Source organism: Nicrophorus vespilloides, unplaced genomic scaffold (genome assembly GCF_001412225.1).
Source record: "Nicrophorus vespilloides isolate i.1.1-1 unplaced genomic scaffold, Nicve_v1.0, whole genome shotgun sequence".
Classification (NCBI taxonomy): Eukaryota; Metazoa; Arthropoda; class Insecta; order Coleoptera; family Silphidae; genus Nicrophorus; species Nicrophorus vespilloides.
Genome location: NW_017097224.1, coordinates 29,297 through 53,270, shown reverse-complemented (window position 1 = coordinate 53,270; position 23,974 = coordinate 29,297). Strand labels below are relative to the sequence as shown.

At 34.8% G+C, this 23,974-nt stretch overlaps 1 protein-coding gene across 1 annotated transcript; it reads left to right on the top strand.

The window, feature by feature from the left end:
- LOC108559447 (toll-like receptor 6) lies at positions 1-21,138 on the top strand. The gene is made up of 3 exons (XM_017916746.1): positions 1-1,318; positions 3,295-6,103; positions 20,940-21,138. The coding sequence occupies exons 1-2, from the start codon at positions 268-270 to the stop codon at positions 6,084-6,086; spliced, it is 3,843 nt and encodes a 1,280-aa protein (XP_017772235.1). The 5' UTR covers positions 1-267; the 3' UTR covers positions 6,087-6,103; positions 20,940-21,138.
- The last annotated feature ends 2,836 nt before the right edge of the window (positions 21,139-23,974 follow it).

The window sequence follows — 23,974 nt, the reverse complement described above, 5'->3', positions numbered from 1 at the left end:
CTGCCGCCATCCGTTGGTGGTGGTTGTTGGTCTATCGTGTGAAGAAGAAGCAAGAGACACGCGCGATTCGTTAGATACAACTTGCGTTTGCCAAAAATAAAATAATTCTAAAGTCTGCAGTGGATGTTCGTGTTTTATTTTTTCTATTGACCCTAAGAAGCAGATCATGGTATCAGCTACATAGGGTTCGATTGCAGATTTTAGAGAAGTGGCAATCCCATAGTTCAATTTGAAGATCGCGCGCGCGGATGAAATCTCTTGATCGCGATGTTTTTGGAAGTGTTCCTGGTTTGTTGCGGTTTGTCGCAGTTCGCGAGTGGTGGAGTGGTTAATGTCAGAGAAGTGACGGAAGGGCCTCCGGTGCTGAGGTACGAAGCTCCGGATGATTGCCAGTGGTGGGTCAGGGAGCCGGCAGCCGTCGGAGGACAAGACGAGGTTGCCCTCACGTGCAAATTGAGGACGATCAACAGCGAATTCGATACGACCAATTTCAGCGTTATCCCTTCGGAGCACACGACGTCCCTTCGCATCGAATGTAGCGATGTTATAATGTCCCGCAGTAGTCTGGACGATCGCAGCTTCGTCCATCTGAACAAGCTTAGAGAATTGGAGTTGGAGCACTGCAAATTGGGAAGGTGGCCCGCTCACACCCTTCTGGGTCTTCGCGATTTGAGGAATCTCACGATCAAAACTCACAACACCGAATGGCCTGAGATGAGCTTAGATTTTGCTCCGGAAAGCTTCGTTCCTGTTAGACAGCTCGAACGCCTCGACGTGAGTTGCAACAACATTTGGTCGTTCCCGGAGAACATCTTTTGCCCTCTCATGAATCTAGTCGTACTGAACGTTAGCGAAAATAGGCTTCAGGACGTAAACGATTTAGGTTTCCGCGAGAAGTCGCCGAGTCAACCTCAACCTTTAATAAGCACCGTGGATGAGGACCATCTCCGACACGAATCCCGAACTCTGGCTCATCCGTGCAGTTTGGATGTCCAGGTTCTGGATGCGTCTCACAACCATTTCGTTTTGATCCCAGCGAACGGTTTTGGAGTTCTGAGACGTCTTCGAGAACTTTATTTGCACAACAACGAAATTTCACTCGTCACCGATCGCGCTTTAGACGGTCTCAAAGCTTTGCAGATCTTCGACCTGTCTAACAACAAAGTCGTCGCTCTCCCTTCAGAACTCTTCAAAGACGCCGCTGCCTCTATAAAGGAGATCTATCTGCAGAACAATTCGATCAGCATGCTCGCCCCGGGCCTCTTCTCTAAACTGGATCAACTCTTGGCCCTCGACCTTTCACGAAACTACCTCAAAGGTACGTAGAGTTTAAAACACACTCCATCAAAAGCTAAAAACATCAAATACGTAAAATCATTGTAGTATAACAAAAATTTACCAATTTTATTATTACTTTACAAAACCTTACATCACTTGCAAATAACCAAATTAAAAGTCACAAGAAACATCACTTCTAAAATAAAACACATCAATCAACCACAAAAAATAAATATGTATCTTGTATCACAAACTACAACACATACGATCTTTATTCATGTTTTCTTTTACGACTCCATTTCTGCTTCCTTTTGGAGCTTATCGACCACAATATTTACGATCGAACCATACAATGTTTATAAGTTTGTTATGTGACTCAATAAACATCGGACTGCAACTACAATCAGACCTACAAATTGTACGAAACTAAGACTTTGTTCGACTTGATTTCATGTTCTCACCTCGATATAAATTGCAAAATTTTCTAGCAATTATATAACTTTATTCTTAGCTCATTTGTCCGAACAATTAAATTTATTTGTGTGAACATCATTGTTTGTGTTATGAAATTTAAGATTTATGAGGATAATAAGTTAATGGAAAACGAGGTGATCTTTAAATAACTTGTAGGTCATATTTTTTTCGCCGTGAACTGGGCCGCGGGATTTTATAATAAAACCTTGCACGTCTATAGCATCCATAGAAAACACCAGAAGTGTCAAGCACACGTGCATGTAGGAATCCCATAAAAACCGAAGAAATAGCGGAAAAATATGCATCCAATTTGCGGAGTCCTAGTTTCCAAACATACGAAATAAATGAAATGTGCAAGAGTTTTGAAAAATTATTTTTCAAGTTGAAAATTTATGAAATACTTACAATAATATTAATAATTGAATTTTCATGAATTTTCGTATTTGATGTTAGAATTTGTTATTTTCGTACAAAAATATTATTTTTTTTCAATAAAAATGTTATTGTGTTAAACTCATCCAAGTTATATCTTTTAGGCAGATTGCTTAACTTTCATGAGCTGTCAAATGTTCGAAATATTATAAGAAACATAAAGTTATCGCATTAGTAGCAAAACTTCTTCGAGTATCAAACAAAGATCATTTATAAGAAGCACGTCGTTCCGAAAAGAAAACATAAATCAAAGTCAAAATATATATATTATTATTTCCCTTTGTTTGATATCCTTTGCATTGCATTTAAGTCAAATATAAACGTTTTATAATAATTCAATCAATATTTCATTTACTTTGTATTTTTTCTACTTAAACTAATTTGAACCACTTGATGTAATTTGCTTGTGTGGTCCAATTTTATTTGGAGTAGTTTCGGTTGTATTTAAAAAATTATAATATCATTTCAAACACGTATATTTCTGTCAGCAGATACATAATTTCGTTTCATGCACTACGTGATTTCGTAGAATGAAATTATTTTTTACAGTTTGTAACAAAAGGAAGTGATATGAGTCACGAAAATGCCGAATGAAATAAATTGTTTTAACAAAAAGAACTTAATTGCATTTTGTTAAACGTCTTTGTTTGGCGAAATTAGAAATTACTCTTTGGCAATTAAAAATCGCTTAGAACAATTTGTTACTTTTATTATCAAAGATTTTTGTGTTTGATGAATAACTTTAAAGTGAGTTTAAGAGGAGAAAACTAAGAATTTTCTAACTAGTTTAAATTTAACTCATCTATAAAATGAAAGTAATATTACGATGAGAAATAGAAGTGTTTTGGAAATAGTAAATGTAAACAAGTTTTTTTTATGTAAGCTAGTGCAGATATAAAATTGGATACTTTTAGTCGATATAATTTTATGAGAAATTCTAAAAATAAGTATTTTCAAAGCAGTTTAATTTATAAAATTAAAGATTTTATACTAAAAAATATTAATATTGGTGATTAATTAGTAGTTATTTTTGTAACTTTTTATCTTGTAATTAAATAATGAAAGTTAATTATTATAAGTAGGTTGATCATATTGATGTGGTTGTTGCAGGTAATTTCATCACGGGAAGTACTTTCTCCGGTTTGATAAGACTCGTGCTGCTGAACCTGTCGTACAATCGCATCGAAAAGCTGGATCCGACTTTCTTCCAAGACTTGTACACCCTGCAAATTCTGAACTTGGAGCATAACGCCTTAGAGACTATACCAGCGGACACGTTCGCCCCGATGAACAATCTGCACACGCTCATCATATCCTTCAACAAAATCACGTATTTGGACGCTTACTCCCTGAACGGCTTGTACGTTCTCTCGCTGCTGGCGCTCGATAATAATCTTCTCGAGGGCGTCCATCCTGAGGCGTTCAGGAACTGTTCTTCGCTGCAGGACCTGAATTTAAACGGAAACGTGTTGAGCGCCGTGCCGTTAGCTTTGAAAGACATGCGTCTCTTACGCACTGTGGATTTGGGAGAGAACGTGATCACGTCGCTCGAGGAACCGGGGTTCCGCGGTATGAGCAATCTCTACGGATTAAGGTTGATTGGTAATCGCATTCAGAACATTAGCAAACGCGTTTTTACCGATCTCCCGGCGCTGCAGATATTGAATTTGGCGAGGAACAAAGTGCAGAGGATCGAGCACGGAGCGTTCGCTTACAGTCCGAATTTGCAGGCGGTCAGATTGGACGCGAATCAGATGACCGATATGAACGGTCTGTTCGCCGATATTCCGAGCCTTTTGTGGTTGAACGTGTCCGATAACAACTTGGAATGGTTCGATTATTCGATGATACCGAGAGGATTGCAATGGTTGGATATGCATAAGAACAACGTGAAGGAATTGAGCAATCATTATAATTTAGATTTGGAGCTGCATCTGCAGACGTTGGATGCTAGTTTTAATAAATTGACTAAGATTAATTCGCCCGCGGTTCCGAGCAGTTTGGAATTGGTGTTCCTCAACGATAATTTGATTTCTTTGGTGGAGCCGCATACTTTCCTCAAGAAGACTAATTTGACTCGAGTGGATTTATACGCGAATCAAATTGTGAGCATGGATTTGAACGCGCTGCGTTTGACTCCCGTGGATCCGGAGAAGCCTCTACCCGAGTTTTATATTGGTGGGAATCCGTTTCAGTGCGATTGCAAGATGGAGTGGCTGCAGAGGATTAACAAATTGGACCATCTGCGGCAGCATCCGCGCGTCATGGATTTGGAGAGCATCTACTGCAAGTTGTTGTATAATAGAGATACCAATTACTTGCCTCTAGTGGAAGCCGAATCCAATCAGTTTCTGTGTACCTATAAAACGCATTGTTTCGCCGTGTGCCACTGCTGCGATTTCGATGCTTGTGATTGCGAGATGACTTGTCCGACGAATTGCACTTGCTACCATGATCAATCTTGGTCCGCAAATGTAGTTGAATGCTCCGGCGTTGGATACACCGAGATGCCGAGTAGAATCCCGATGGATGCGACTGAAGTGTATTTGGATGGAAATAACTTTGGAGAGTTATCTAGTCATTCCTTTATAGGCCGCAAGAATTTGAAGGTGTTGTATGCTAATAGCTCGAATATAGCTGCAATTTACAACCACACATTCAGCGGTTTGCGGAGACTTATTATGCTGCATTTGGAGAATAATCGGATCAAGGAGTTGCTCGGATTTGAACTAGCTACGCTAGAGAACTTGAGAGAGTTGTACTTGCAAGGTAACCTCATACATTACATCGACAACAGGACGTTTATCGAGCTGAAGCATTTGGAAGTGCTCAGGTTGGATGGGAATCGGTTGAGTTACTTTGCGGTTTGGCAGTTTACTCTGAATCCGTATTTGGTGGAGATAGGGCTAGGAGAGAACCAGTGGTCCTGTGAGTGCGAGTACGTGCAGAAGTACAGGTCGTGGTTGCAGGTCAATTATGGGAAAGTCGTGGACGCTGGGAAGATCGTGTGCATGTATAGCAACATCACCAAAGCCCTTGGGCCGCATTTAGCTGATTTCAATGCGACTTCCTGCGCCGCCTACACGAGTAATACGCGTGCGGTAGTCGAGAGTCAAGTGATGAATGATTATCTGCCCTTGCTGCTCGTCACCATGTGCCTTTTCCTGGTGAGCGTCGTCATCGTCTGCGGCGGATTCTATTACCGTCGCGAGTTAAGAGTTTGGATTTATTCGCGCTGCGGATTGAGGATGTGCTACAAGACCACCGCCTTCGAGGAACAGCAAGACAAGGATCGTCTCTTCGACGCCTATATCAGTTACAGCGTGAAAGACGAGGCGTTCGTGAGTCAGGTGCTCACACCCGGCCTAGAGGGCTCCGAACAAGGCTACCGCCTTTGCCTGCACTATCGAGATTTCAATGTATCCGCCTACGTCGCGGATACCATCATCGAGGCCGTCGAGTCTTCGCGTCGCACCATCATCGTGCTTTCCAAGAACTTCCTGCACAACGAGTGGTGCCGTTTCGAGTTTAAATCGGCGCTGCACGAGGTGCTCAAAGATCGCAGGCGGAGGTTGATCTTCGTCGTCACCGGAGAGCTACCGCAACGCGATTTGGATCCTGATCTAAGGCTTTACCTCAAAACCAATACCGTAATCGAGTGGGGTGATCGTCAGTTCTGGCAGAAGTTACAATTCGCTATGCCCGATGTGAAGAGGCCTTGTCTTCATCAGAGATCCTCGGTTAACATCTACGCTTCAACCACCCACCATCTCGGAATGGACAGGGCGCGGAGTCCAGTTCTACCGCCGCCTCCTCCACCAGGAAAACTGCCGCCCTTTCTTCAGCACCCGCCCAGCCTTCCCAGGGACACCAGAAACATGCCCCATCCATTATGGGCGTAGCGGATATTTTACCACAGGTAATTACATTTTTCAATTATTAAAACATACTTTCTTATAAGATTATTGAAAAATTAATGAAAAATCTCAATACAAATGTCCTATACATCAAAAATTACTATTAAATAATACGTCATGATCAAATTAAGAAGATGAAACTGATATTATAATCGTATGTGACAAAGCTTGTTACTTTGCGTATTTTTTTGATTGACATTAAACATTTACATTTAGTACAAAGGGCGGTATACAATTATGTTCCCTTTTTCACAAAAAAAAGTGCAGTAGGATTACAATTCCTTTGTGAAAGAAGACGATTTGAAATTGAAATTTTAAACGTATGTGACAGAGCTTGTTAGACAACTAGAGATAGCTCGTACATCCAACTATTTTGGTTCAGGTTTTTTTTTTCTGTCTCTCTGTTCTTTCTTTCCACTCGCATTGTATTTGGTATTGTATCTGTCCCCTCCGGTCCCATTGATCCCTCGGGTTGTCCCCAATTGTTGTCCGAGGCCGGAGCCGGCGGTCACCTGGCCGTGAAATTGCAAAACAGTACGGGCGATCCTCTAGCATCGTGCACGAAATAAGAAGAAACAGGATGCGGATAATTCCCCCATTGTAACCGATCCCTGGGACCTCTCGAAAGGCGAATTCGGCGTCAGCTGTCGCATTCCAATTTCGCGGGATCCGCAATTAAACAAGCAGCCGGCGCAATTAATAACAATTAAAAGGAGCTCGGAAGCGTGGAAGGAATAGGTTCGAAAGGGCGAAGCCAGAAAGTAAAGTAAATATATGGGAGACAAACATGACATGTTTGCTGAGCACTGGAGATGTGTAAAGAGAGAGAGAGAGAGAGGATGCGTGCATGATGGTGCGTCTGTTTGCGCGCAAACGGAGTGTTTGCCGAGAAGAAGTGCTTGGCTTCTCCCCGTCGACGATGATGAGGATGACAGGCTTCCTTCCTCCGAGCCCGATGTCAACCGATATTTTCTCATGCAGGGGACCTTTCCGTCCATCTTCATCTCTCTTTCTCTCCGTCACTCTCCTACACACGTGAGATATCCCTTTGCCTCCGGCCCTCTGCCAGCCTCACTTAAATCGAAACCTTTGTCCCTTTCGTTCGCGACGTCCCTTTTCACCATCCATCCCGCTCCTGCCCACGGCCGCAGACAATGACAGCGCGTACCACCGCTTCTCCTCCTATCCTTTTAGAGCACAATGGTCCCTAGTTAGTAGGACCCCATTCATGCACCTTCCCGACCTCTAAAAGGACAATACGACATTACCGACACTTTACAAACGCTTTGATTTAATACCAGTCGGTGAAAGAACTAGCGAAATTTATTCTAAAACCATCATCCCCCGAAGAATAAGACCTCTCCATTCAATAAGACGCACGGACATTTCCATTAAGTTTAATGTTACGCACTTAAAGTGAATGAACAAAAAAAAAACTAGTTCAAGAACATCCCAGGAAATTCTATTGATACAATCACCCATCAATCAAAATGTTGCATATCCAACAATATACTTTTTTTTTTCCAACTACACATTTCAATACGACCAATACAAATTATAAAGCATTCCTGAAAACATTTTTTTAAAGAAATTTGACTCCTACTGACATGCTCATGTCTACTCTAAATGGAGGTTGTCAATTATAACTAACATCTGTTCTTAATTTTATTATTAAACTAATTTAGTTAGTTTTTCATAATAGAATCAAAACCTTTTGAGTAATTTTTCATATTTTTCAATATTCTACTATTTCTAATATGAATTTTTCAAATGAAACTTGAACAAACCTTTCATAAATAACATTGATATCAGCGGAAAAGTTGAAACGAAAACGGCCACGTGTATATACTTTTTTTTTTAATAAATTCTGTATAGTCGTGCTCAGGAAACAAAATGAACTTTGTCGCATTCGACCCTTGTATTTGGTTGCGAACATGATTCCAATTAAAACGTATGCAAACTGCACACACGGTGAGGATCAAATATTTACATTGGACAAATCCCTTTCGGATCCGGCTATGAAAAAATAATAAAATAAAAATATGTTCCTGCATGTGTATATATGTATAGGGTAGAAAAAGAGAGAGAGAAAACAATATAAAAAAAGGTATGATCGAAAAGTATTTGGGGGAGGCATTTTGAATGGACGAAATTCATAGGGTTTAAATCAAACGGTGCTAGCTTTATACACTCTTTTTTTGCACACCCGTCGTGAAGGGTTAGAAAACTTTGATTTTTTTTTCTGTGACAAAATATTAGTGATTTGAACAAAATATTTTTATTGTCACAAACAGTATTTTTATGTAAAATGTATCAAAAAATGTCACCTGCAAATTATTTAAATCTTGCTAGATTTTTTTAATTTTAAGACTTTGGAAAGAAATGTTCAATTTGTGGACAGAAACTGCATTGACAACTTAAATAATATCATTATTTACTGTTATGTGTCAAAAAATTTCACCTAAAAACATTTAAACCTTTTGTCAGCATTAAACATTTTTACGAATTTAGAGGAAACAATTTAAGGATTAAGACAAATTAATACACGGATGAAATTACTATATAGGAATGTTTCCAATTCTGGACAAAATGAAATAATTTCAGGACAAAGACTTTGGTACTGTCTTCTGCAATTGCATTCCTTGCTGTAATGTTTCCAGAATAGTTGGTACACTTAATAATCATTTAAGTCTCATGTCACGAATGGTCTGAATGCAGTGGAAAAGGTTGAACATTTTTGCAAAATACAGGTGGAAATGAAACAATTTGAGGACTAGAACAAATAAATTCACGAATGTGATACTGGACAAAATGAAATATTTTGAAGCCAAAGACTTTGTTTTACTATCTTCTACAATTACAAAATAGTTGGTACACCTGATAATCATTTCAGTGACATGTCAGGAACGTTCTGGATGCAACTGAAAGGGTTGAACATTTTTACGAATTCCGGGTGGAAATGAAACAATTTGAGGACTAGAACAAATAAATACACGGGTTTACCGACTTCGTGCAATTTTCCTCTTCATTGTTGCAGACGAAATTAGTTATTTAGCCGTTGTTTGGAGGCAGCCAACGGGTTAGAATGGGCGGAAAGATTGTGAGCGCTCCGAGGCGAGGCTTTTAATAACTTGCGAACAATTCCGAAGGCGCATAATTCTCAATTTTAATTACGCGACCGAATGAAGTGCCTTTCTAAATAATAAACTTCAGTTTGTTTTAATTAAAAGTCCCCTCGGAATCGAAGCGCCACGAACAAACGCAATCAGTAAAAGCTGAAACAATATTCCCGGATTCCTTACGACAATAATAACAACAACAACGACGACGACGAACGACGATTGCGGTCCTTCCTCCAGGGATAAATCCTTTTTTAATTGGAGCTTTTAACAGGTAGAAGGTCCATGATAAAAAGTGAAAAAAGAAGCGAATAAACAATGAGTCTAGCCTAGTTATTTCGTTTCGGTAATTGCCTTACACCTACGTTTTTAAAAAGCGATTAGTGGACCTAATGCGGGGCATCCGCTTCTTGTTAACACACTTGTCGTCCCTTCAACTGTGAGCGTGTGAAACGCACCGAAATATATAAAGGGACATTAAACGAAAGCGCAGCTGACGATTAACAAACAAACAAACTTGCTACTATTACTACACATTAAAAACAATCTTCGCGTACCGTGAAATTGGCTGCAATTTGGATTTCATAAACGGATTGTAATTGCATAATTCCATCGATCGTAATTTATGGTGCAGGGCGCAGAACGACACTGGTTATATTAAAAAAATAACTATAATATGTGCGTCGGGCTTTTGCAGCGAGGGCGCAAATAATAATAATCGCCGCAATTGGAATGTGAATAATGATCAAAGTGATTCAATCAAATCCGGTTGCGTGTGCATATAACGCACGCCAGGCCGCATTTCCATGCTCGTTTTTATTTTATTTTTATTTTTACCATGGAGAAGGATTGATTTGTGTAAAAAAATTGTGTATAAAAGGTTGAAGGAATAAGAGTTGCGCGCGTTCGCATCCCTTTGCTTACGCACTACGCGAGAGAGGAGAGCATTGATTTATGCCTTCCTCTGCAGAGGAGATAGAATCTCGTTCTGTAGAGGCGGCCGCTGTTTAAGGATAATTACTTTCTGGTTTTAAGAATAATTAGACAACAGCTACAGCCGGTCGGTCGCTCGGCGTTTCCTAATTACATACAAATTTATACAAATCGGTGTAATATGTACAGGCTACGATAAAACTTTGCAGACGCTGGAGTTGTTTGTTTTCTTTTTTTACTGAGTTAATGATAAACATAATGCAGATTGATATACAGAAATAATGAATTTTTATGTTTACCAAGTCTTATAAAAGTTTGGAAAATTTATTACGTAGAAAATTGGAATAACATGGAAATTTATGGTTTACTTTTACTATATATATTTCTTTATGAGAAAATGTTAAATTCACTGATTTTCTTTGATAAAATACTAAATATTCTGATAATTCTATTTGATACTTAAGAATGTTTAAAACTTGTATAAATAAAATTGAAGTAAAAAGTATTTCCTTACATAAGAAAAACTCAAATTATTCACATTTTCACTTTCAATTGAAAATTATGATTTTCAGTATCAAAATCCCGACTATATCAGAATGTCGACTGTATCAAAATCCCGACTATCAAATTCTCGACTATATCAAAATCCCGACAGTATCAAATTCCTGACTGTAACAAAATCCCGACTATTTCAAAATCCGGACTAGATCAAAATCCAGACAGTATTTTGATTGCCATAGTTTATTTATTGATATTATTTGTTTTCTTAGGATACTTCGCATTTCTTTTTATATTATTTCAAAAACATTTCTTATTCTTTAATGGCTTTACTAATCTCATAAAAATATGAATCAGATTAAGATTATTATAAATTACTTACTGAATCTTCAACGGTTTTGTTAATCTTACAAGGATAAGATTAAAATTAAAGATAATATAAAAAAAAAACAAGTATTGCGAGTATAAAAGTCGTTTAAGAATATTATTACAGCACTCAATTCTGTTGCACTTAAATCACGCTTCAATTTGAGTCTCGGAATTAATTATAATGCCCGATTTAAATTTCAATATGTGAGAATTTAAATTTCAAAGCGTTGCCCCACTGCGCTTGACATCCATGCGAGGCTCCATTATATTAACGTAAGTCTGCGCTCGAATAATGAGAAAAGAGCCAACGTCTAATAAAGCCCTAAAGATTTTAATAGAATTCCTTTCGGGTGGGATTTCAATGAGAAGTAAAAAAATATATATAACGAAGGAGGAGAGAACGCGGAGCCTCCTAGTTTCAATAAACTTCCAAGAAAACTGCTCAAAGTTATATATGAGTGTGTGTGAACGCTCGTGAAAGGATTTTATTGGATTCATTGTAGTCATCCTGAGAATGGAGCAAAAAAAACATAGTTGATGAAATTCTTTATTTTTGTCCACACAACAAGAACATTTTTATAGTTTGATGAATTGTTTCGTGATTTTGTGGAATTGTTGCGTAATTTTAATGAATTAATGTTGTTTGATTAATGGTTAATTCGTGATGAGAAGAGGTTGCATGTTGGGTTGTGGTATTAAAGATGTGGAATATACAAAAAAAAAGAAATGGGGAGAGTCTCAATTAATAACGAATCTTTAAGACGAATCGGGTTGCGTGTTTGCAGGTAATAAGTTTGTCGGTTCGCCAAAGAAATCTCAATTAATTTTCAAATTTACGAAGCCACGAATGTTTACTTAAGTTTCCTGTAATCGTTTCCTCAATTTTAATCAATTTTCACTTAGGTCAGTTATTTTTATAATCGATTTATCTCAACTGTATTCATTCATCATTTTATCTATTTAAAAACGTTGAAAATATTTCAATTAATTTTAATTTAAAAAATTTGTATTGGTTTCAATAATTTTTCTTATTCCAATTGATCAGAAACTACTTTAGTCACATAATTTGTATGTGTATTCATGGTTTTTAATAATAATATTAATATTGATCAAAAATAGTAATAGAAATTTACTAATTTTTTTAATATAATTGAGAAAAAATAAGAAACTACTAACTTGTATATTTATATCTATAAAGTTTTTATCATTATCATTTATGGTACAAAGAGTTAATAATTCAGAGAACTTTCACTTTTATTTAAAAAAAATAAAAATTTGTAGGTTTAAAACGGATTTTTGAAACTAATTTTACATGTACATTTTGTTTTATATAATTTTGTTGAGTTGGGTCGTTTCGAGGAAATGAGAGTAACAAATAAAAGGGGGATTATTTTGGTATAACAGTTGTGCGTGTTGTGTTGTATGTGAATACCGGAAGTTACTTTTATTTGAATAAAAAAAATGAAGGGATGGTAGCAATTGAAACGTTTTGTTGTTGTTGTTGTGGCATTTCGTTGCAATTGCAGTTATTTGTTGGGAAATGAGAAAGGGGTGTGTTTCTCGCTCGGGATGGTTTATGCCTCCTCATCCCAACAGTGGTAGCAGCAGTAGCACCAGCGTGTATGCAGAATTAGTGTTGCGGGTAACGAGCGGGTGTTGTTGGCTATGTGTCTTTGTCAGAGGGGGTGGCAGGAAGGGAACGTCCGGTCATACGCGTCATATACAGGCATGAGCCATTGCCCGAAATTACACACATCCACCATCCCGAAAACCATCCACCCTCGCACAACTACAACCAGGACCCAGCCCAGACCCGATATGCATCATTTTGACGCTCGACACTTTCGCGACAACTTTTGGCGCGTGTGCATGTCCGATGCATAAATTATCCGCATCCAGCGACCGGAACTTTACAAAATCAAATTTGTTCTGCTGCCATGTTTCACACAAACTACACGGACACGAAGATTACGTGTCAGGACGTGTTCTCCATCATCGCTGGACCAATTAAATTCTCCATTTCTCATATTACATACAATATTTCATCAGTAATATTTTGTATTTATACTTATTAAAGATTTTCTACTGAACTATTATATTTTTTGGTATATTAACAAATTGTTTCATTTTATTTCATTATAAGGACAAACATGTAATAGTAATATTTACTAGTTTCAATAAACTTCCAAGAAACTTTTCAGAACATGTTCTTCATACTCTTGTTACATTGGCACACATTGAAGCCAACATAATTCCAACAATGAATATTTTCTATCTTTGGCCCAAATTTTAGTCCATAAAAATTAGTAAATAAATAATCAAATGAAAATTATGGACATACTTATAATGAAAAAAAAGGAGATGTGAAATGACGATTTTAATATCAAAAAATTATGTAAAAAGTTTTAAAATGCACAAATTATATAAATAATAAATGTTACGAAATTGTTTAAAATCAATTAATAATTTCTGATTTTAATAAAAATTGTTAATTGAATTGAAATATTTGTTAAATTAAAAAAAAGGTACATATTTGTAAACTGATTGAAATATTATTTAATTACATGAATTAATTATAAACTATATGATTGTATTATTCATATTATGTTGCTAACAAATATGTATGACTTATTAGAAGCTTTTTTTATAAATTATGTAATTATATGGTTAATATTTTCTTGAATTATCTTTAATTAACACTATAAGTTGGTATACATCAAAGAAGGGCACGCATGAGCTCAATGAGAGCCGCATTCCGAATTTTTCATATATTAAAGAGCCACACCATAGTTAAACAGTATTGAATACACAGAATTAAATTGTCATTGGGAGTCGCATTTTCCTAACCTTAGTAACCTTAGCGTTCAATAACATTTGTTAGTTCAAATTTAATATCATGTGAGGTATCAAAACCTAGGAAAATAACAAATATAGTATGATTTGTAACTATTAAAAAATCAATGACTTTATAACAATTACATCCAATGTTTTAAGAGTCACACCATAGTTAAATATTATTTTAATTGTCAATAGGAGCCGCATTTGCCCAACATGGTATACATGTTATCAAAGGTATCAAAACCTAAGAAACTCTGTCCAGTATGAAGACTACTAAAAAAATAATGACCTGATAACAATAACATGCAATGAGTTAAATTAATAGTATTATAGGTGTGTGGTGAATTATATATTTTGTCGATAATTTGATAAAGTATTGATTATACTAGATAACTGTATAAAAGAGAAAGTTAATCTTAGAAAAGGTTTTTTTAATATCATTAAATGGGCAATTAATCGTCGAGTCTCTAATAGAAATGGTACGATAATTGATTTATAGATAATTAAGGGTAGAAGGTATGGAATCTCTGCCGTTGTTGCGGTCTGATTTATCGGTGAGTTCCGTTTGGAACAGAAGGGCCTCTGCATGTATTAACCAAGTATTTTTTTTGTATATATATATATAGTAGATTTTTTGGTTTCATCCACGCTCTCATTAATTGCGATCCATTTAAATGAGTTCGATAATTTATGGTTCTGGGACCGTTAGTGGTAAATGGTAAAAGAGTGCGTGTGCATGCAGAGAAAGATCGATTTATTGATTTTTCCTTATGAAATATCCCTGTTCGAATAAGGAGAGCCCCGAGTGTGAAAGATTAATGAGCGCAATATGGTAATTAGGCCGCAACAATGACGGCATTAAAAATTAATTGCTGGAAGAGGAAACCAACCTCCGTGATCATCGTTGTTGTTCTTGTTATTATTTCTCGGGAGGTGGGAAAAAAAAGGGTGGGGTGGAGAAGAAGTTAAGGCATGCTAATATATATTCATTCCATTTTTCTTCGGGGCATTTCTTCTTTTACTTCTCTCTCTCTGCTTCACATACACTTCGGGTCGTCTCATAAATATTCATTGGAATTAATACTTCGCACGGATCCAATTTGAAACGTCGCGACGTCGCTTGAGAAATGCCCGTCCGTTTTGTACGGATGAGGTGGAAACGCTAAGTGGCCGATTATTCGGCATCCCTTTTTTTTTCATCATCTACCACCACACCTGGTGAAGGTGATGGGATGATGATCGATGGTCCGGTTTCTTTTCTATACTTCAACCAGGGAAATATATATTACCGAGAAGACACACTCGTCGGGTCGAGTGGATGCGGTGGCTTACTGCCGTAGGGTAAAAAAGAAACGGAGGAAGGAGCAGGTCCGATGACCCAGGCCATCCATCCTACAATGGAAAAGAGAGTTTAGCGCCGAACAATAGCGACCGACCGACCCTTTCACATGCAAATATTTGACAGACGTTTGCGCTCATCCATTCCTCTCTCACTCACTCGCTCGCTCTCCCTTAACCCTCTGTTTCCTTCTAAACTCTCATAAATTACCAAAGAATATGCAATAATTAACCGCCGCTGGTATTACAAAACCTTACTCCGACAGACAATTAACTTCTTTTTCTTTGAATTTTGTTAATCATTAATACAGTTTTTTTTCTGACAAGTTGGGCAGTTTTTGACAGTTTACTTAGAACTTAATCTATTTTTGACAACTTCAAACCATTTCCTGAAATATGTTCACTATGTGATTTAGTATAGAAACATTGTACAAAACATTTCCTGAAATATATTTCAAAGATCTAATTCTATAGTATATTTGACATTTTATTTACATTACTGATTTAAACAATAAAAAATAAATTCTGATTTAGTAACATGATTTAGCATATTATACTGAAGTAATTTATTTTCCTTATATAAAAAAAAACTCTGAAATTGATACAATTTGTTTGTGCAAATCGAAAATATTTTATTTCTATAAGTTTTACTTTGTTCTTTTCTAATTAATATATGTACATTAACTAGTAATTGTATACATTAACTAACGTAACACATTTATCGTTAGAAAAGAAAAATCGTCTTGTTATTTATATTTTTCTATTAAAACGACTGATTGAAAATCCATCGGAAATAAATTAGTTAGATGGGAATCTGGAGGGCGAAGGCGGAACGTTTCATTAAATCAAACAAATAACTAGATGGGTTTTCTTCTAATTTAGAAGAATTGATTGCGTTCATTAACTTCCCAGAAGAAACAAAATAAATACGAGACCCTCAACACTCTATAGGCATTTTCTTCTACCTGAAACCCTCCAACCTTATTAGCAATTAAAAAAGCCCCAATATATTAACTATTAACAAGAAAAAAATCTTGGTATTTAGATCTGGAACATCTCTCCAGCTGAGATTCCTTAATTAACACGATACATATATTGTATCTCGTTGGAAACCTCATAAACGAATCGATAAATTACTGTGTTTTCAGATGTATCGTCTTGTATTTCTTGAAGCCAAATTGTATACCCAAGTCATGTTAAAAGATTTATATTGCAAATTATTTTGTATATTCAAGATGATGATTAATATTATCAAAGGAATTTATATAATTTCTATAAGTTTTATGATTTGATGTTTGCGTTTATATAATATTAATTATTATTGGGCGTTTGTCGTGCAAATAGAATTTTGCTGATGTAATCGATGAAAGTCTTTAGGGCAATAAATTTTGAAATGTTGAACTAAACGCGATCGTATTTGATGTAGTAAAGGGCGCAATATGGCTTTGATCTTTGAAACGCGTAATACTTTATCATTGAGATTAAGTTAATTGGAAATAACGCACACAGTACATAAGGCAATTGCTTTATGGGGAAATTCGGTACTTTTTTGTATGCTGTGTGTGTGTGTATATATTTTCGTTTCTAGAGGGGTTATACAAATTGGATTTGAAAGTTGGTGCAGGGACATCAATAACAATTACAGTCAAAGAGGGTGGTTCAGTTTTTTTTTGTTACTTCTTCCACCCTTGCTCGCTTTTTTTCTCTGTAAATATATATATACGGAGAAGTAGAGTAGAGTAGTCATGGTTTGGTGGAAGGTGTAGTAACATAAAACAGAAGGCGGTAATCCCTGGAACGCAATTATCACGCGAGTCCAGAAGTTTAAGGGCGTGCGCGCTTTCCTATTCTCTTTCGCCAGAGTCCACGGGATAATCTAGTCGAAAGTGTAATTAGTTTTGGTACTTTAATTACATACAGTTTATTAAATTCTCAAAACTACAGGGCTCTATTATTAAAGGGTTACGAATAAAGACGATGAAAGGATTCTCTTGTCCCTTGCTTTTGTAATAGAGTTCACATCAATACTTCCTTTTCTTGGACCTGAGATTCATTATTCATAATTTATAAAAATCGACCAAATTCGTTCTGAATGTAGAATTTGTTATTGATATATTGTTGTAAAATTATAAAATTTAGTTAAAGTACACATTTACTAGTTAAAATGCTTAAATTTTAGAAACGTTATAAAGTAAATAATAAAAAAAAAGTTATATGCTATTAATTACAGTATTTTACGTGAAAATTATTAATGATTTAAAAAAGTAATAAATACTTTTATTTTTATAGATTTTTTGGTTGATGTGAATATTTACTAGAGAATGTGAATTTATGCATTGCTATAAGTTCGCTTTTATTATATTTAATTTGAATGTATGCTTCTATTAATAACAGTTCGGAATTTAATAATATTACTTAGTAAATGTATACATTTACTATGATATTAAAATACCAATTTTAGTTGATGTGAAAAATTACTAGTAAATATGTATTTTTCAATTGATGCATATTTTTTATATGATTTATTTTAATATTAGTTTTAGATCTAATAATATTAGTTGGCGGTAAATGTATGCATTTACTTGACATATACGAACAAAGTAGGGACTTTTCAGTAAAATAACAATTTTAGTTGATGTGCAAATTTACTAAATTATTATTATTTATCTTAGTAACAGTTTTATTCAATAATATTAAGAAGTAAATGTGTACATTTACTGCATACAAAAAAATGCTTTTTCATCAAAATGATGGATTGATCAGGCATGTAAAATTGAAAACGATGAATGATAATGGGGACCAACTGCATTTGCATGCAAACATTGTTAGGTGGTGGCCCTCCGTTCCGTTCCCTTTTTGGAACTCCCTTCGCAGAGTCCTACAGTTCATCTCGGCGTGAAATTAAATATATTGTATGATGTGTGCGAGGAATCGGAACGGCGCCTTTTGATCTATCGGTTTTTGCATTTTCCGAACAATACTCCACGACCGCATCCATTGTGTGGGGCCCTCGTAGGCCCTCCTTTTTCTTCTACTTCTCCGTCATCCATACGCGTCGCTAAATACGCACGGGCCCTCCTCGTCATGTCCCATTAAACCGGTGATTTCCAATCCCGATAACCAACCACCCCAGCGACGATCGCTTATCGCCCCGTACTTTTCATATAAACTTTTATTTATTTCACCCGATTGCCATCTCTCTTTCACGTAATGACTTTCTGCGTTCAACAACAAAAGTACCAAAAACGTTGAACCGTTTGGTTCAGCAAGAAGTCAGCTGCCCCCGGCGTTGCCTTCACATCAAAAATCGATTATACATCTGGGATAGTTATCTTTAATTATCGAAGCTCGCAATCAATTCTAAAGGAAAAACACGGGAAAGCAATTTTCCTACCTTCGGTTTACTTTTTTCTCTCTCTATGTAACATATGTTACTTTGAAAGTATTTTTATGTTAAACGCTGCTTGCATCACTTATTCAAACCAAGTATCGATCCAATAGTCGTGTAATTATTACTGTTTTTCCATTAGGCATCGATTTTCCGTATTCCCAGAAGTTTTCCACTGCTCGTAATTAAATTGATCACAAATTAAATATTAATGGAAGAAACTACGTTGTTTTCTTACTATTTCATTTTCCACACTCATAGATTTTTTCATAAGAAAGTTAGAATAATTTTTTGTCTATTTACACTATATTTTAATTATCGAAATTATTATGTAATTATAAGAAATTATAAATTTAATAATTTTTATTAGCACATTTTGGACAAAAGTGTGTTTAAATTATTTGAAATTAATAATCGAATTGTTTTCTGATCCAATGCTCATGAAAAATGTAACAGCTTCAGCTTTGTTTCACGTCGATTTTCTGCAAAAAAAAAAGTAACTTGAATTGTATTTTTCTTTTGTATTTTACTTATTTAAGTCACGACTCGATTCGAAATGAAATTATTCCTCGTCCTGTTGTTTTCTGATGCGTTTTTCATGAACATCGATTTTGTAATTCTGGGACGATTCCGACGCTCGCAATCATTCAATCTGAATAAATGATAACTTGACGATCCCGAACGCTCACAAACAACTTAACCACTTAAACTTCATCGTTCTCCCTCCCTAGTCGGCTTTATGATCTTTTGAGCCATCCAACAACACTCTCACTCTTTCTCTTCCTCTCATCCGAATTGAACTAATTGAAATCGCTTTAATATCCATAAGAGCACATCCAATTCGGTCAGATGTAAAAAAAGAAAAGAAAGAATTGAAACTCTTTGTTACATTATTTTAAACTAATTATCTTTGATAATAATCCAAGAGGTCCTAGAAATTTGTCTCTTTGCACTATTATTTAAAAAAAGTACTATATGTAAATGATAATAATATTAGTTGGTAAAAATTTACTAGCAGCCGAAAGATCCTTAATTTGCGTTTTTACTGCTCTATGCCAAATCGTTGACAAATGGCTCATCCAATCAAATGGTTAATTATGAAATGTCAAGTTTGTTAAAATATATATTTCCCATTGATGTACAAGAGCCCAAAAGTTCTTTAAGATTTCCTGCTGCATAAACTAAAATGAAATTCCATTAACTATGAATTTGCAAAGGGGTCACCCATCCAAGTGCTTAACTATACGTGAATTCAATCATATATTCTCGTGAATTGCTATAAAATTGCAATATATTCTTGAGATTGCCAGAGATCAAAAGGTTTTTAAGATTTGCTACTCCAAAAATCTATCAAACTGCTTAACTATGAAATATGCTTGCAATACATTTAAGACCTTATTCAATTTTCTATTCGTGAAATTACAAGAGGCTAAAAGTTCTTTAAGATTCGCTGCTGCAGAAATTTTATTGTAATTTTATTAGTTATTAATTATATATTAATGGGTGACCCCTATATTCAACTGATTAACTATGTAACTTTTTGATAGATTTCAATCATATATTCTCAATTGTTGTAAAATTGCAATAAATGTTAATTTATATATATTTTTTATTCTTAAAACTACCAGAGGTCAAAAGGTTTTTAAGATTTGCTACTCTTAAAATAAATAAAATTGTAATTCAACTGCTTAACTACGAAACATAAAATAATATATTCTAGCGCAATAAATTTTAATTCTTGTATAAATTTCTATTCGTGAAATTAGCTTCAATTAAAGTTTATTTTTTTGATCCAAACACATGGTTCAATAAATATTACTCAAATGACTCTATTTTTACGACTTGCATCATACGTCGTACTCGTTTTTAATTCTAATTGAGAGCGCAAAACATAATAAACACTTAACATACTGATTTTAATTGACCTTGAACTTTGATCCGAAGGAAATGGGACAAAGAATTGCGTTAAACTACGACTATTTGTATCCCATTAAATAATGCAAAAATATATGGGAGGAGAGTTTTTCTTCAAGGCTACAGAATTAGTATGTTCAATATCACTAAGGTTTCCTGGAAAAACGGTTTCCTATTGTTGCGTTTTCTGTGCTCAGAGCATAGGAAGAGTGTATAATGGTATTACGTGAATTGCCTGTTATTACCCTAGGGGAGAGGAAGAAGAAAAAAGGGTAGGAAAGTCAACGACGTCGAAGAAGAAAAAACGAGAGAGGAATTATTGAAATGCAGGTTAAAAGGCGCATTTTCGAGGCCGGGCACGTTTCTACTTTTTTTTTCTTCTCTCATTCAAACATCAACTGCTTTATATAATAATAAACGTTTTCTTTTTGTGTGTTACAGTGTCCCACTCAACATGGACGTGGACTTCTAGGCATGGAGCGGGAGACGTTCGCAGAATCGATGGTGAAAATGTTATGTGATATTAAATGAAAAGTGAACTGAATAATTCTAAAGTAAAGAGAGACGAACGGTTTTTTTTTTGTTATATAAGTGAAAACTGAACGGACTGATATCGAGAATTCCAGAAATATTATTAAATATATATATAAAAATATAATATAAAGCGAAAATAATTAACGAATTTATCTAATTCCGATATTTAAATAACTATATATTATTATAATTAAACTTTTTGGTTTCCACTCGACTTGTAACATATTGTAAATATTTTTTTTTGATTATTATTTATTTGTTTCGACTAGTGTACTATTATTATTACCATAACGACTAATTAACTAAGACGGGTTTCGTTTTTTTTTTGTACTCGTAAACTTTCATCCTACAATAGTATTATTGTTTTTTTTTTGTTATTTTAAGTTTGCGTAGAGTCACAAATTGAACAACGATTGTATCTAGTTTCTAAGGTTTGGTTTCTTTTCCCCTCCTGTGAGATGAATTATATAATTATGGGAAGACCGAGTGAGAAAAGACGCGAGACATCACATGATTCCTAAAACTACTTACTTAAATTAAATATATATATATTTAAATAAATGAATAATAAAAAAAAATCTATATGAGATATATTGTAAATACTGTGTATAATAAATATTTAAATTATATTTTTCCGAAGACTAAAGATGATTAACAATTATAATTGTAACGATTTAATGATATTGAAACATTGTAATGATTTATATATGTATATGAGCGATTCCAAAGCACCCCTTGTGTAAATAACTATATATTGGGATTACTACCGATTATTGATACTCTCTATTATCTGTGTATATACATGAATGAAAATATAAGAAGATATATATAGTATTTGCTTAATACGTATATATATATTGAATGAAACGTAAATTCTGTACGTAATTTGAATAAATTTTATTTAATTTAAAAAAAAATAACTGAAAAAAAAAGTTCTTTCATTCTTTGTGTTTGTGTATATGTCTGCTTCCTTTCTTTCCACTTCTTGCGTTTATCTGGCGGAGCTTATGCATGGGAGATGGATGGCCGCATTGAGCCGGGTGGACGGGTTTTCCTTCTCTCTTTTCCTCCTCTCCTCGTAGTCCTCCACCTCCTCTTCTTCATCCTCCTCGGGCTTATGTGTCCATATATTTTTTGCTCGTTCCCGTGTGCGAGCAGAAGAAGATAGATCAACGATCTCTTCCTCGCACAATGGGAAACGTGCCGTTGGCCTCCTCGCAATTTCTTTTTCCATCCGCGGAGCGCGAGAAAAATAGAGAGCAGCAAGTAAGTTAATAAATAAAGAAACGCAAACAGCTTGAATTGCCACCACATTTCCTCGTGCGAATAGGATAAGAGTGGTAGTAGAACTAAAGCGTAATCACCTTGAGCTCACGCAAATCAAATTAAACTAATTTATGTAAAGGTGTTTACTTCCGCGAAGCAGTTTCCCGTTCCTCGCAAAAGAGATGGATAATTTCTAATTAAACATGAATCGAGACTAGGATTGCTGCGATATTCTTTTCCCCCTTCGGCGTTCGTTAAAGCAATTTGCACTCGTTTATATTCCAATTACTGTTACTCTTTATGCGCTTCGATGCACTGAGATACTTTCCAAAATGAACACGACGTTTGCAATTTAGTTATGGCTACTTTCCTGTTCGATTTCCGATTCGATTATCTAGTGCATTTACATAAAATCTCGAATAAAATACGCATTTTTTAGTTAAATTTGTAATTTGGGTAAAAACTCGAAGTTTGTAATTTACTTAAATTTATTTTTCAGCTCATTTTTGACACAATCCATAATATTTAAAAAAAATCACGATCACTAATTTTTTCTAAAAGTTCTATTCAGGTACTTACCTAAATTATTTTTACGTAAGTACTAATTTAAATGTAGATTATTTTCCTGCTTGATTTTTGAATCTACTTTTCATAATGTAACATCATGTAACAATCGGTCCAATCAAAGCAACTAGTTTCCCGAAATGGACCACAGCTTTAATTTCAGTCTTAGTAAGTTACTATAGAATACTATTTATTTAATACTTACAATATCATTTCTTTATTACTAGTTTTGATAATTATTCTTTCATTTGTTCATTGATTTGTTTATTTTAGGTTTTTGTAACAATAGACAATAAATTATTAAATAGTTGATTGTTTTACTTTCTTGATTTTTCACTTCAGTTTAGTTTATTCATATATGGATATATTTTTTTAATCTCTAGTATAATACGTATAAAATTTACTCAATGTTGTTATAAAGGGTGTCCCAAAATTAACGCAAGATTTGAATTTGCAGTAAAGTGTTGACAACCCCAAAAAATCACATTCTGAAGACTAAAAACTTTGTTTTCTATTTAATTGAATGAATACTACGTTTATAATTTAGTTTTGGCTACTTTTATCAACAATTTACATTCGAAAATCTCGTGTATTATACGCACTATTTTATTTGCTAAACTTATTTTCATATACTTTTATAAAGGAATTTAGATACGTTTTGAAAGGAATTCGGTAGATTAATTCGATTCGAAAATATACATCTTTTAAATCTCGTGTATAATACGCACTATTTTTTTACTAATAGTTCTAATTATATACTTATCTAAATGCACTCGACACACTTAATTTAGTTATTAATACTGTACGATCCAAAATCCATAATTTACGAATATCGAGTATAATATCCAATAAAATTTAAAGTTTTCAATGTTTATTGTGACTACTTTTTTCAAATTTACCATTCACAATATTTCCCTAAAAATTCGAGCACATATTTTTACTAAAATTACTTTCGATTTTCAATTGCACGATTCATAATACTTTCCGTAAAATATCTAATAAAATTATCACGAAGAGAAAGTATAAACTGAGTATTATATAAGAATTGAAACAAAATTCAATAAACATTATATTTCATGTGGAATACGATTGATTTAGTAAGGTATCCATTT